Raw genomic sequence first — 13,996 nt, forward strand, 5'->3', positions numbered from 1 at the left:
CGACAAACAACCGCACGTGGAAGGAGCTGGACAGCAGGAGCCGCGCGCAATAGACCGAAGGAGGCAATAAAGAGAAAAACGGGTTATAGCCAATCGCAGCGTTCGTTTTCAGGGCTTGTTGGGATCAATTTAACGCAAAGAAGAAGATTTTCTACCTTCACGAAGATTTTTCCGGACTCAATATCTCATTGGCATTCCTCTCAGACACGGGTAGGTAAATAACATGGTAAATAACAAAAAAGAAAAACTTTTAGACCCAATGTCCACCTTGAGACAATATAAACGATATATTCCAACCACGACAAGGCTAGTTAACGTTAATGCGCAAAATGAGAAGAAATTCATCAAGGATAAGCTGGACAGTTGATGACTTTAAATTATTAAATTATAATGTCTGCTTTAACGTATTCCAGTTAGGCCTACCCCAGACAGTCTGTTAAATTATTATTTAATACATAAATAATAATAATTGTTATAATAATAATAATAATAATAATAATAATAATAATAATAATAATAATAATAATACATGCTTATGATCAAGTTATGCCACTAAATTGTATTTCAGATCGAAATCCATTTTCCCAATCTCCAGCCGTTCACTAGACAATGGTTTTAACGGCTAGTGGGCAGGCCAGGCCTATTCGGACAAAGTTTTAATTAAGGCATCGTCCTGTCTGTTGGATGGGTTTGCTGGGCTGCGGAGACGCAGGCTCCATCCCTGCAGCCTGTATTGGGTTACTCTCCTGCAGTTGGTCCTGAATGTATGCTCATCAATTATTCACAGAACCGCTGAAGGGCATAGCAGCGGTTCGAGAGCTTCCACCACCGGCCCAGATGCTATAAACAGGTTAATAGGAGCCTGGCCCATTATGCATTTAAAAGGTCATGTTCTGTGGACATGCAGGATGTGTTATAAGCAGAGTGTTCAGTCCATCAGAGCATCAAAAGGTTATCAGCTCATAGATTAATTTGGTGGCCACTGGACTTGTTGGACTTTGTGCACTGCTTACATCAAACTTTAATGGCATGGTTACTAGACATTGATTCCAATGGAAAATGTTATAATGCTTTTATAACACAACTTTTGTACTTTTGTCAGGAACTTTGTGTGTTAGAGGTATGTGACAATAATAAAGAGATTGAAAGTGAGCAGGTTCTCATTCATTCATGCACCGGGTACTATGGACTCGAATCCAACCATAGTTATAATCTGGAACACACTATGAACAAAAACGGGGTTTCCGGAGAACAGACAATGTTAATGATTGTGCGAGTAACTGAGCGAGACTTATGCCGCATCAGCAAAACACCGGCACATTGTCGGTGAGCGTTTCCTAACTAATGACTTACTCTCTACTCTTTCTTAACACAGTGCTCTCACTCGTCCAAGACCACATACGACATGGTCCGAAATCCAGCCACAGACAAAAAGATAGAGCGATAAATAGAGAGACAGATAGATATACAAACCGATTTACAGACGATTAACATCGAGGTCACCCGTCTTGTCTGGCCTGCAGGGAGCAAAGTAGAGCCCAGAGGACGATGTGACGATCCAGGACAGTCCAGAACAGCGAGTGGATGATGGGGATGATCAGAGCCTCCAACATCACTGCAACGCCGTACCCCTCCTCCTCCTCCTCCGTCACCTCCTCCACCACCTCCTCCTCCTCTCCCTCCTCCGCCGCCTGCAGCATCGACGAGTCCTACAAATATGTCTTCCTCCCCGTCTGCTACTCGCTCACCTTCCTCTTCAGCGTGACGCTCAACTCGGTGGTGCTGCTGCGCTCCTGCCGGCACCACGGAGGCTGCCGTCGCCGCGGCAACGGCGGCGGCGGCGGAGGCGGGCGGCGCTGGAACACCTCCCTGATCTACATGGTGAACCTGGCCACCACCGACCTGATGTACGGCCTGTCGCTGCCCTTCCTGGTGGCCAGCTACATGCTGCACGACCACTGGGTGTTCGGAGACTTCATGTGCCGCCTGGTGCGCTTCCTGTTCTACTTCAATCTCTACTGCTCCATCTTTTTCCTCACCTGCATCTCCGTACACAGGTGAGAACCCCCCCCCCCTTCCAAGGTGAAAGGTTTGACGAGGAGAGGTGCTTCTGAATTGTGAGTTCTATGATTGTAGCGATAGAGGAATACAGCCTTTCCTACTTGTTTTGGTGCTGCTCTTGCTGCGTTTGCCTTTAGTCTCCTACCGTTTAAACTCTGCTGTCGTGTTGCTGTTGGGGCTGAGACGAGGTATAACCAGGGGTATTTTTAGGAGTTCCTATCAGTCTATGCAATGTCCTTCTGGGTCTGACATGAGGAGATCAAGAACCACGATGAATAATTAACAGAGGAGCAATCAGGTGAGTCAGAAGAATGAAGGAATAGTTTGCCGTGACCTTCCGGACGAAGTGCCTTGCTCGTCAACAGCCGTTCACGTGGTCTGAGCATCTGAGCTGGAGCGAGAATCCACTTGATTGGTTTTGAATGCAAAACCATCCTTTTTGCAGTTAGCAGTGTTTCAGACCTAATTCCTAGTGGTTTGCACTTTAACGACAGTTATTGGAACAAATCGATCCTCTCTCTAATTCATCCCTCAACCCTCCATTGGCCCTTGGGTGTCCCTAGGTACCTGGGCATCTGCCACCCCATGAGGACCATCACCCTGGAGAGCAAGAGGGCCGTGAAGAGCACCTGTGTGCTGGTGTGGCTGGTGGTGTTCATCCTCACCTGCCCCATCTTCCGCTTCGCCCAGACGGGCTTCGTCGCCCGGGCGGACGTCCCGGGCGGGGCGGGCGGGCCCTGGGGCAACACCACCGGGCTCCAGGAGGGCTACATCAACTGCTGGGACGACGCCATCGACGAGGAGTTCGCCGACTACGTCCCGTACGGCATGGTGCTCCACCTGCTGGGCTTCTTCGTGCCCTTCAGCATCATCGCCTGGTGCTACTCCCAGGTGGTGCGGACCATCTTCCGGACGCTGCGCTCGCCGCCCAGCTCCGTGGGGGGGTACGAGGACGGGCCGGTGGGGGACGGGGGTCTGGGCTCCGACGGCGCCCGGGAGCGCACCTCGGTGTCCATCTCGGGCTCCCAGCACTCCCACTACATCCGGCGCCGGCGCAAGTCCATCAAGACCATCGTGACCATCACGCTGCTGTTCGCGCTCTGCTTCCTGCCGTTCCACGTGACGCGAACGCTGTTCCTGCTGCTGCGGCGCGGCCAGGCGGGCAGCTGCAACGCCATGAAGGCCGTGTCCATCTGCTACAAGGTGACGCGGCCGCTGGCCTCCTGCAACGCCTGGCTCAATGCCCTGCTCTACTTCCTGACGGGGGACAAGGGCCCGCCGTGCTGCTCGGCCAAGGGGCCCTCGAGGCCGCACCCCGACCGGCGCAACGGGGCCCTCTGGTGGCCCCTGAAGATCCTGAAGAAGGAGGAGGGGGCCAGGGAGGTGGAGCCGGAGGGGGAGGAGGAGGAGAGGAGGGAGAGGGAGGAGAGAGAGATGAGATTGGAGAACGAGTCCAAGTCTTCCAGGGTTATCTTCTAAGAGGATGTGCGGCATGAGAGGAAGTGATTGTAGATTATGCTGCAAGGACAACAAAGCAACGGTTTATTAATGGGCCATTAGCACACTATTAGTGATAGCCTTGAGCGCAGGTCAATAACCCCCCTAAATAAACCAGAGACAGGCAAGGTAGCTAAGCATGGTTTGCTTTAGCGGAGATGGTTTTCTGGACTGGTGAAGCTGGATTTGTGTGGCCCTTGGAGAGGCGCACTGTGTGTTTAATTCATGCAAAGTTGTCGAATTTGATTTAAGATCAGGCACCCTCTAAGTGTATTCTGATAGCAAAACAGGTTGAAATGTCAGCTTCAAATTGTGTATCGTGTTCATATGTAACGCCCAGTGTGTGAAAACGGGGACGTCTTTTCACTGTTCCTCTGGTTCAGCTGGAGTTCATACCTTTAGTTTGGAAGTTCCAGGTCAGCACAGCCTTAAGTTGGCTCCGTGCCTTGTTTATGGTTTACATATGTTTTTCTGAAGACAGCAATTATTAGCCAAGTTAATTATATACCTGGTCATCTGGAGGAGACACATTCGCCAGCTTATTCATAAAAAACACACATCCAGTCCTTGCTGAGTCACCTCTTTTGGGCAACAAGGACAGCCACTCTCTGACTACAACAGGACGTTTCCTAATGTCCTTTTTGTACATTGCGTTATGTAATTATCTTGATGATCATGTGACTGGGGTTGTCTAATACTGGGTTGTGGAAGCAGGGTATTGTTTACTGCTACGTCTACGACTACTGCTAATACTATGTCTACTACTACTACTACATATACGACTACTACTACTGCTACTACTACGTCTATGAATACTGCTACTACTACTACTCCGAAGTCTAGTGCTACTACAATGGCTACGACTACTACTACTACTACTACTACTACTACTACTACAACGACATGTTATAATTGTTTACTACCACAATAAAATATGGACTATTCAAAATGTCAGCCTTCTATGAAACAAATACATTGAAAACACATTGATTCCATGTATAGAAATGACCGGGGAAATATCTATAGGATAGTTATGTCTATCATGTAATAACTTGATAAATACATGATGGTATCAAGGAGGAATATTGAGAGGAAAACATGTTGCACAGGGGTCCTATAACGTACAGGACCCCTGGAAGTAATTAGGTAACACTTTACAATAAGGATACATAAGGTAACCATGAATTAAAATTTGTGAATGCAGTAATAATAATAATCAGGATATAGCATTAGCATAGGAGTAAGGTTTAGGGTTAATATGGTTATTAAATTAATAGCTTAGAACATATGGACACCATTAGTAAACATGAACACCATTATAAAAAGATTGCTAGCCCATAAGTTAACTGTTAGTTAATGGTTAATTAATGTACTCTTATTGTAAAGTGCCCGCAGTGGTTGTACTTAATAATTTTTTTTTTGTTTTGTTTTTGAATTGTGCCATTCTGGGTGAAGCAAACTGATGATAATATCAATGATGGCAGATAATAAGTGACTTAATGTTGTATATGTATAAAATGTTATTGTTTAACTTCTTAACAATGAAGTCATAATGACACGTCAGAGAACAATGCAGAAAAACGATTGAATGGGAAGAATTGAAATGTTATTTGAACAGCTTTAAATTCAAAATATTGTAACTGGAAAAATGTAAATCCTTTGAGAAAACACAATGAGATATTTAAAATCAAAATAAACAAGACACTGTATATTTGTACCCTATCTGTGTCAACTGGACTCGTATATTGTATAAAATCCTCAGTTTATATTGTATAAAATCCTTAGTTCAAATTGTACAAAATAGTCCCATCTCTTCCTCCTGATTGCTCACAGTTTTTGTTCACAGTTCTGCTATCATGGATCCCACCAGCACTAGCGCCTCATTATGAATTCCACCGTCCCGCACACAACACACCGGCCTCCTCCAAAAGCCCAGTCCTAGGGGCACGGCTGGGGGGTGGGGGCGTCAGTCTTTCAGCACCCACTGGGTGTCACTGGCCAGCCGGTAGTTGGCCTTGCGGTAGTCCTGCGGGTGCGCGTTCCTGCGCCTCCACACCTCCTCGTAGAGGCTGCGGGTGACGGCCGGGATGGGGGCGAACCCCCCGTCCCGGGCCAGGTCCTGGCAGTACCCCCACTGCTCCTTCTGGATCCGCAGGAAGTGCTTGCTGGGCACCCCCAGGCTCCGCTTGGCCTCCATGTGCTCCCGCACCTCCTCCTCCATCTGGGGGCGGGACGGCAGAGGGGCGGCCCCCTCCAGCACCCGCAGGGCGAACTGGACCTGGAGGGGGGAGGGGGGGAGGGGGTCAGATGAGGGACTGCAGACGGACGCCTCTTACACGGGGGGTCCCCGCCTTCTCGGAGCCGTGACCCCGTGTGTAGGTCTGGGCGAGTTGGCGACGATGTCAACCCCTGACCCGTCCAACCTTTCAAATGAGTATTATTTAACAATAATACCCCCCCCACCCCTACAAACATCCCAACACGCGTGGGATCCCCGTGAGCAGCCCACCTGGCAGTGGAAGTGGGGGAAGGGCAGGATGAGCTTGCAGACGCCGATGATGAAGAGCGATGGGAAGGCGGGGGGCAGGAGGAAGCGGTACAGGGGGCTCACCAGCTCCCGGCGGACCTCCAGGCCCAGCGCCGGCCCCCGCAGGTAGGAGAAGGTGTAGTTGTAGCCGGTGCAGAGCAGCAGCACCTGGGCCCTGGTGCCGGAGCCGTCCTGAAGGCAAGGACATCGTAGGCAGTGAGTTTGGGCAACTAGGAGGGGCAGCTATTGGCTGCCTCTCTCGGTGGCTTTGTGTTGGATTCATTGTTACTTCAAGCTACAGTCATTTTGTTTGATTACACGTATTCTAATACCCTTTATTGAAATGTGTACGGACAGGCATAGATGGACGGCAGGGTAGTGTTTTGGTTAGGTCAGAGTGTTTGACCCCCCGGCAAAAGGTGTGAGTTCTTCTGAAGCCGGTCTCTGTCTTCACTGTCTAACCCCTACCTGCTCCTAAATGACTTTTCTCTGACTTCACTGTCAAACCCCTAGCTTCTCCTTCATGACCTGTCTGTCTTCACTTTCTAACCCCTACCTGCTCCTTCATGACATGTCTGTCTTCACTTTCTAACCCCTACCTGCTCCTTCATGACATGTCTGTCTTCACTTTCTAACCCCTACCTGCTCCTTCATGACATGTCTGTCTTCACTGTCTAACCCCTACCTGCTCCTAAATGACTTTTCTCTGACTTCACTGTCAAACCCCTAGCTTCTCCTTCATGACCTGTCTGTCTTCACTTTCTAACCCCTACCTGCTCCTTCATGACATGTCTGTCTTCACTTTCTAACCCCTACCTGCTCCTTCATGACATGTCTGTCTTCACTTTCTAACCCCTACCTGCTCCTTCATGACATGTCAGTCTTCACTGTAACCAGCACTCGAGTTGAGGGGGGGTGTGGGGGGATGGCATCCCCCTTTGGAATTAAAATGATCAAAATCATCCCCCTTCTGAAACAGCCATCCCCCCTTCCCTGTTATTTTATCAATTAATGTGGAAATATTACTGCTCTTTCATTATAGCGGTTTCCTTTTTCAATTCGGCACAACGTTACTTTTCCCAGGGACAGATTTGACAGCGATACTGCATTCTCGGGCAGTATGCTATTGCGCAAGCACGCAGGCACGCTTACTGCGCGCCTGCGTACTTGCGCAATAGTGCCTTCACGAGCTCTCATTCCACACCGTACGAGACAGACACTGGTAGCGTGAAGCTGTCTCTGCATCTCAGACATCGCTTCCGCAGGCAACTCTGTTCCCTTTTCTCCCTTTCATTCCAACCCGTGAGCAACGCTAGTCTCCCTTCTCTGCCGAATGCATTTATAAAAAAAAGAATAAGAATCAGTTTTTAAAATCCTTAAATGCGATGCATGCCTCCGAATCGTGTGATGCGTCCGATCAGCTGCGTTTTTGGGGATACAATAAGCGATGACTATTTTAACCCAAAAAATATATTATATAATAATAATAATAATAATAATAATAATAATAATAATTATCACACTGTTGGTCTCCCACCATATGCGCTGTCATCAGCACAAATGAGCACCTAAAAGTTAAAATCCACCATCCCCCCTGGCTTTTTTTTACAACTCGACCACTGACTGTAAGCCCTACGTGATCCTAAATAATGTTCCTTCAGTCACCGTTAGTCACTTTTGATAAAAGCACCTACTACACAACAGTTAATAGTTAATCAGAATGAATTAGGATAAATGTCTGGTAACCTGGAAAGAGAAGGTTCCGTCTTCGTTGACCCTGGTGAGGGGGGGGGCCTGTCGAAGCCCTGGGGGCAGGGGGAAGGTAAACAGCGGTTTCCCGTGACTCAGAATCACCTGGAGAGAGAAGGGGACACAGCACAAACATTCAAACTCTGGTTGCAGCACATGTTTACATTGATAACTTGAAGCCAATAGAGAGAGTGAGAGTGGGATGTAAAACAACAAGTCTATTCTTTGTTATACCTGTTTCTAAATATAGACTGTTGACTATGCTTTTAAAAAAGGAACGCTGCATATGGTTTTCTAGTGCTTCTTGTGTTGACACAGTGGGTACACAGAGTTGGATTTACAATGGGTTCCACCAGGCACTCGGCCGACAAGTGTAAGTTATTGGTTCAAAGCAAAGCGAAGCGAATGCACTAGGCAGGATGAATAAAGAATATCTGGGCCATGCTTTTACAACTTGACAACCATTCTGTTCATTAAAACGCTGCTTTCTTTCTTACAAATCCCTTATGTACGGCTCAGATACAGATACCATTCAGATACAGTTCTCAGACACAGATACCGAAGGAAATGATTTGTTACATTTACTCAGCTCAAGCCAGGTACATTAAGTTATAAGAATAGAATAAACTAATCTAGCACTATAAAACAAAAAAGACAGCATGAATAAAAAATTCACACCAACCATGCATTAAAACAGCAAAACGTAATAAAATACTCGGCATATCGCTCATGTCTCCCTAAAATGACAGAACTGAGTTCAGGGTGACTCCCTCCCTTCCGGTACTGAGAGGAGTTAAAGAGCTGGACCGCCACAGGAATGAAGGGTTACCTGTGGCGGTCCGTGGACCTCCTCACAGCCACGAGGCTGTGGCTGAACGCTATACGCCTCTCTTTAGACTTTACTCTGTTGAGCACACGCTCAAAATATGCGGAGAGTCTTTGTCAAGGACAGAGAGGAGTAGGTAAATATAGTCATGGTTTTGGGCTAATGTGAGGACAGAGTTTGGTACCTGCGCGTTGGCCCCAGCCAGCTCCATGGAGATGTCCAGCCCAGACGCTCCGGCTCCCAGAACCACAACAGACTGACCAGAGTACGGTTCTGGAACCCTATAGGAGTGGCTGTGCATCACTGTGCCTACAGCCAGAGAGAGCCAGAGAGAGCAGTGAAGCGAATAAGTTAACACATTTTCATGCATATGTAATAAGGCTACTGAGGCTAAATTTCCGCACTTTTCATTTCTTACTTTGGTCGGATACATGTTCCATTCTTGTGCAATTCTTTTTCGTTTTATGTTGCATTATATTTTCTTATCATATAAAACTATTCATGATATCTTTTCAACTTGGCAGTGACCATAGTTGCACTGTTGTGCATACAAGTGGAGAATTATCCAGAGATTATACTGGGGTTTAGTGCAGGGAGGGACAGAATCCATTTTGTGTGTGTGTGTGTGTGTGAGAATGTAGATGATTCACCTTTAAAGTGTTCCATTCCCGGGATGTCTGGAAGGCAAGGGTCTGAATAGTGCCTTGACGCAATGACAAGAAAAGAGCAAAACAGACAAGCATTAACCATTTGGCTTTTGCAGGTCAGAGTTCACTACACTGCATTTGTATTTCCTAACAATGTAACAGAGGCCTTATCTTACCCACTGCACACAAAAACTGAGTCAAAGCGTTCCACTTTCTGGGACCCTTCCTTATCCGATGACTTCACCTCCCACACAGTCTTAGGCCCCGCCCCCTCCGTCTCCAAGGTGATGGGCTTCACCTCTTCCACCACGGTGCTAAACTGACAAACGGTGGAAAGAATTTGTTCAGAAAGGTTCGAAGGGTCAGTTAAGATATACCATTACACTGATAACAGTTTAGGGTGAAAGGCTTCAATTTACGTTAGTATCCATACATTCACAACCAAGTATCAACGTACAGGTAAAAAATGAAATACCGGTTCATTATCACAAGAAATGTATCTCTAAAGGAAGCACCAGCAACGGATTGCAATGGTTTACCCTGTAGTGCTGTATTGCTGAACCATCGAGAACCTTGGGAATACTGCTTCAAACTAGTTTCCCAAAAATGATTTGAAAAGTCTTGATAACGGGTTATTTGACGTTAGGTGTTGAGGGGGTCGTTAGCGTTGGACGGAGAGCCTCACCTGGATGTGAGGTGTGACCTGGTGGCTCTGGGAGTAGCGCTCCAAGTACCGCTGCACTTCCTGGTGGGGGAGGAAGCTGGGCAGGTGCTCGTCGAAGGGGAAGTCTGGGAACATCATGACCTCTTTGGGAAGGTTCGTCCTGACGGAGAGACACAATAAAAATCGAATCGTACCTCCATGGATGGGAGCGAATGTACGGTCAGATTCTCCATTATGACCTTTTTAATCAAAGAATATAATTGAAAGAGTAAACTGATGAAAAGTAATCCTAAAAAAGTAACAAAAAAAAGTATCAAAGTATTTGTTTTCAGATCAACCAATTTTTGTAACATAACAGAGATCCGGAGTAACAAAACACTCACCTGAGGTTCTTGTACATACTGCTGGGGATGGGATGTCCGTTGCCGTAGCAACCGACTCTCTCCTCGTAGCACCAGGTTCCGCCCACGTTCTCCGTTAGTTCGTAGAGCACCGGCGGGGCGTAGAGCCCCGGTCGGGCCAGGATGTGTCGCGCCGCGCACAGACCGGCGGCCCCCGCACCCACTACGGCCACCCGCAACTTGGACATCCCGACTGAGAGCAGAGATGGAGGCATGCGGCCAGAAGCAATGTTCAGCCTTTACATTGATTACTCAGAATCATAGGCCTATCAACCTATCAGTTTTAGTTGTAAACAAAATGCATTCATTATGAAACGATGTTATTTATGAATATACTCTACAACGCACAGTTCACCCTTAAGCCTGCGTTTACTTTTCTAGAAGGAAAACCATCGAGGTACCTGAATGGACGTCAGAGTTGTCCCCCGTTTCAAGTTCAGAGGACATAGTTTAACGGGAGCCGATGCACTTGTGCGTGTACATGGGGACTTCAGCACTGTGTTACATGATGTACCCACCCACCCTGAACCGGGGTAGGGGGGGGCGTATCTGTCTAGTAGTTTGACCCTTGACCTAACCTCGCCTACAACAAAGACTCATTGCTAAACGGTTTGCAACTTTATCCATTGGATGACAATAAGGGTTCGTAATATTTAGCGCAGATTTGTCAAGTTTTTTCCAACTTTAAACCACTGAGCAGTGCACATGTTCTTTGTTGTGAATCCGCTCATGTTGATGCTAGTTTGAAATCGCGTGTGGATGAAATGTGGAACATCTCTTTTGCAAGAATCGTACCACCGTACTGCTTTGTTTCTATACCCAAATGCGTACTGACTCCAATACTCCAATGCAGAACGAATTAATTAAGCTCCGAGAGTTGTTCTGTGTCACAGCAGGCTACTCTGTATCGGCTATAGGTATCACAATGCTAGTAGCAGCAGTCCCACTTCCTACAATGTGACACGACGTGATGACAGACGAGCGACACACGCCCCAGTGAGAGCGTATCGAGACATGAAATCAAGTAAAAAGTGCACATCGCGACATGGTCACATTCTGATCCCATGATTTGACATGACCCATCTACTCACGCATCTTATGGGAATCTCAGGCGTGGACGATAGGCTCCGAAACTCCGAAATTGTGTCGGTTTTGTCCACGGGACTGCTGCGGTCACCAATCAGAATTTCTAAGCCATGGCCTTTGGGTAGCGGGTTCCGATCTGTGGTGCCTGTTATGCCGCGGGGGATTGCTGACATAAGCGCTTTACGATCAGACCATCCGGGGGTCTCAGCTCCTAAGGAGCATATTACGTACATGCATGCTTACAAATGTGTTTAAACCCCCCAGCTATATCAGTAATTTCACTGGAAAACAATATTTATATATCATATTACTCTTTACAGCGATACTTGTATGAATTACTGTAACACATTAACAGTTTTCCACCACTATATATTTTTAAGAAAATAAAAAATCTCGAAAATCCTGTCTTCTGAAGTATTCGACCTCTTTCACTTTACAAACCTAAAATTATCGTTTGATTGCTATGTACATAAAAATTACATTATCATCACACATGCAAAGAGAAATTCTAAGTTTTATTAAAAGTTATAGCACCGATCTAGAAAAAAAAGAAAGAAGAAACTCAAGTCGTCCATATTTCACTTTCAAACATACTAACAAACTTATGTTTATTTACATTGTTAATTAACAATTATCCTCTCGTCTGTGCCTCTCTGGAACTCAGATCAAGATTCCCCCAAAAGTGATTTCTCTCTCAAGCACATGAAAGTTTCATCATCTCTGCATTCTTCCAACACTGAACAAAAACAAAAGTGACGCAAATGTGATGCACGCATGGTTAAACCCATGTGATTTAACTGAATGCAAGCACATTTCCCAAATCTTTACATATGTACATATGTATCCCTTCTCGGCTACTTCAGTTGATGGAGAGTAGGCAGCTGTATACAAAAAGCACTATTACCCCTCTAACTGCCATGGTAACCTACACACCCTCACACTTTGAGCACATGCCAACACACAGAACAACATGTGATCTCACCCAAACACATAATCCATAAACCCCATCCATCTGCCAATAAGAGCCATCTTCGGCATTGAGATTCCACCCCCAGCTAGCATGCAGAACCAAGACAGCCGCATTCATTTCCTTCATCCAGCTAGCATTCAGAACCAAGACGGCCGCTGGGTGAGTACAGCCAATGCGCAACCCCTGCCCCAGATCACTTGGCGACCGCGTTGCCGTGCGCTGGCGGTTGCTGTTGCTGCTGTGTGGGCTGCTGCTCGGCCAGGGCCTGCTGCAGACGCGTGCGCTTCCTGGAGTAGTGCTGCCAGTGCAGCAGCTGCTGCTCGTCGATGAACTTGGCACACTGGGCGTTCACCAGCTCCTTGCGGAAGTGCTCGTACTGCAGCAGCTCCAGCATGTGCAGGCAGTGGGGATACCTGGACGGGCAGGGGGCAGAGAGGGCATGGGAGGAGGAGGCCGTTTGTCATCAGGGACTAGTAGTAATTATGAGAATATCACAACTTGTTTTCTATATTTCTCTTGTACTTTCTGTGGGATGCCATATGTTCTCTTAACGTGGAACCATAAAACTAGGTAGAAATATTTTGCGGAAACACCAACGTCATTTATCTGAATCTGGGCAATTGGGAAGATAATTCCTATTCTTCTCACAGCACCTATTCTTCTCTTTTTTTATCTTCTTTAGAAGGCCTTGATAAAGAAATGTATGTTCCTACTTGAGGAACTTTGCATAGTCCGGCTCCTTCCAGTACAGCAGGTACTTCAGGTAGTTGACGAAAGGTTTCTCCCGAAGGTATCCCCGCTGGGCAAGGACTGTGGGGAAATGTTATTCAGCAATCAGTCCACTCTTTAAGATATTAAAGGGTGTGTGTGTGTGTGTGTGTGTGTGTGTGTGTGTGTGTGTGTGTGTGTATGTAATCACTCACAGTTGAGATAGTTGGGATTAGCCAGACACTGGATGAACTCCAGCTCTGACTGGAAGCGGTTCCTGGACTGTTCCTCTGCTCGCCGACACACATGAACATGAACATTACACAGCGAAGATACTATTGTTATTGTCTACTGTTATGGTTGTTTATTCGTTTAGGATTTAAAAACACCACGATCAACATGTTAATGCAACAAAATCCCCCAAGCTAAAATACTATTTAGCCATTATTTGGCTAAATAGAACGTAAAATATGAAATATTGGTAACAGCAACGACTCGAACAGTTGTACCAGTTCATCAGTCGCTAACCAATAGAAAGAAAATAAATGTCACAAACCTGTCTCCATAACGCCAGCCATGGGCAAGAGACGTACAGATAAACAATGACTTGTTTTTGCTCAAATAGGGATTAAGTCGAATCAGAACAAATAGATAAATGTGCTTATTGTGTTTCTGACATCAACAGTCTGCGGCCATGTTAACAGAAATCCGGCGGCGTCCGTAAACCAGTTTGTACGACAATTTTACGACTCGTCACTTCAATGCTCTCCAGTGGTTTGGCCACCAGAGGGCGTAGTTGTTCATTCAGAGGGCGTAGTTGTTCTTAAAAATACACCCATGAAGACATGCCAACAATTGTT

At 46.6% G+C, this 13,996-nt stretch overlaps 3 protein-coding genes across 3 annotated transcripts; 1 reads left to right on the forward strand and 2 right to left on the reverse strand.

Annotated features, from left to right (window-relative positions):
* Window positions 1-1,587: 1,587 nt before the first annotated feature.
* On the forward strand, window positions 1,588-3,540 carry LOC307076591 (P2Y purinoceptor 3; the record flags this gene model as incomplete). The annotated part of the gene is made up of 2 exons (XM_079737638.1): window positions 1,588-2,057; window positions 2,625-3,540. The coding sequence occupies 2 exons, from the start codon at window positions 1,588-1,590 to the stop codon at window positions 3,538-3,540; spliced, it is 1,386 nt and encodes a 461-aa protein (XP_079593764.1).
* Window positions 3,541-5,226: 1,686 nt separating this feature from the next.
* LOC307077107 (uncharacterized protein) lies at window positions 5,227-11,264 on the reverse strand. Its single transcript, XM_079738391.1, has 9 exons — window positions 10,774-11,264; window positions 10,355-10,565; window positions 9,993-10,131; window positions 9,484-9,626; window positions 9,311-9,363; window positions 8,845-8,969; window positions 7,832-7,939; window positions 6,068-6,277; window positions 5,227-5,836 (listed from the first exon to the last, which is right to left on the reverse strand). The coding sequence occupies exons 1-9, from the start codon at window positions 10,817-10,819 to the stop codon at window positions 5,525-5,527; spliced, it is 1,347 nt and encodes a 448-aa protein (XP_079594517.1). The 5' UTR covers window positions 10,820-11,264; the 3' UTR covers window positions 5,227-5,524.
* Window positions 11,265-11,995: 731 nt separating this feature from the next.
* On the reverse strand, window positions 11,996-13,839 carry med31 (mediator complex subunit 31). Its single transcript, XM_079737806.1, has 4 exons — window positions 13,693-13,839; window positions 13,352-13,426; window positions 13,142-13,238; window positions 11,996-12,841 (listed from the first exon to the last, which is right to left on the reverse strand). The coding sequence occupies exons 1-4, from the start codon at window positions 13,712-13,714 to the stop codon at window positions 12,622-12,624; spliced, it is 414 nt and encodes a 137-aa protein (XP_079593932.1). The 5' UTR covers window positions 13,715-13,839; the 3' UTR covers window positions 11,996-12,621.
* Window positions 13,840-13,996: the final 157 nt, after the last annotated feature.

This window comes from Pollachius pollachius (genome assembly GCF_949987615.1).
Source record: "Pollachius pollachius genome assembly, chromosome: 6".
Classification (NCBI taxonomy): Eukaryota; Metazoa; Chordata; class Actinopteri; order Gadiformes; family Gadidae; genus Pollachius; species Pollachius pollachius.

Bases quoted from the DNA above. Each gene is read 5' to 3' on its own strand.
- LOC307077107 (XM_079738391.1), bottom strand. From the start codon at position 10,819: ATGTCCTCTGAACTTGAAACGGGGGACAACTCTGACGTCCATTCAG. The intron at 10,566-10,773 runs GTACCTCGATGG...CTCTGCTCTCAG, and splicing joins CAACTCTGACGTCCATTCAG to TCGGGATGTCCAAGTTGCGG. The intron at 5,837-6,067 runs GTGGGCTGCTCA...TCCCCCCTCCAG, and splicing joins TCCCCCACTTCCACTGCCAG to GTCCAGTTCGCCCTGCGGGT.
- med31 (XM_079737806.1), bottom strand. From the start codon at position 13,714: ATGGCTGGCGTTATGGAGACAG. The intron at 13,427-13,692 runs GTTTGTGACATT...GTCGGCGAGCAG, and splicing joins GGCTGGCGTTATGGAGACAG to AGGAACAGTCCAGGAACCGC. The intron at 12,842-13,141 runs GTAGGAACATAC...CTGCCCGTCCAG, and splicing joins GACTATGCAAAGTTCCTCAA to GTATCCCCACTGCCTGCACA.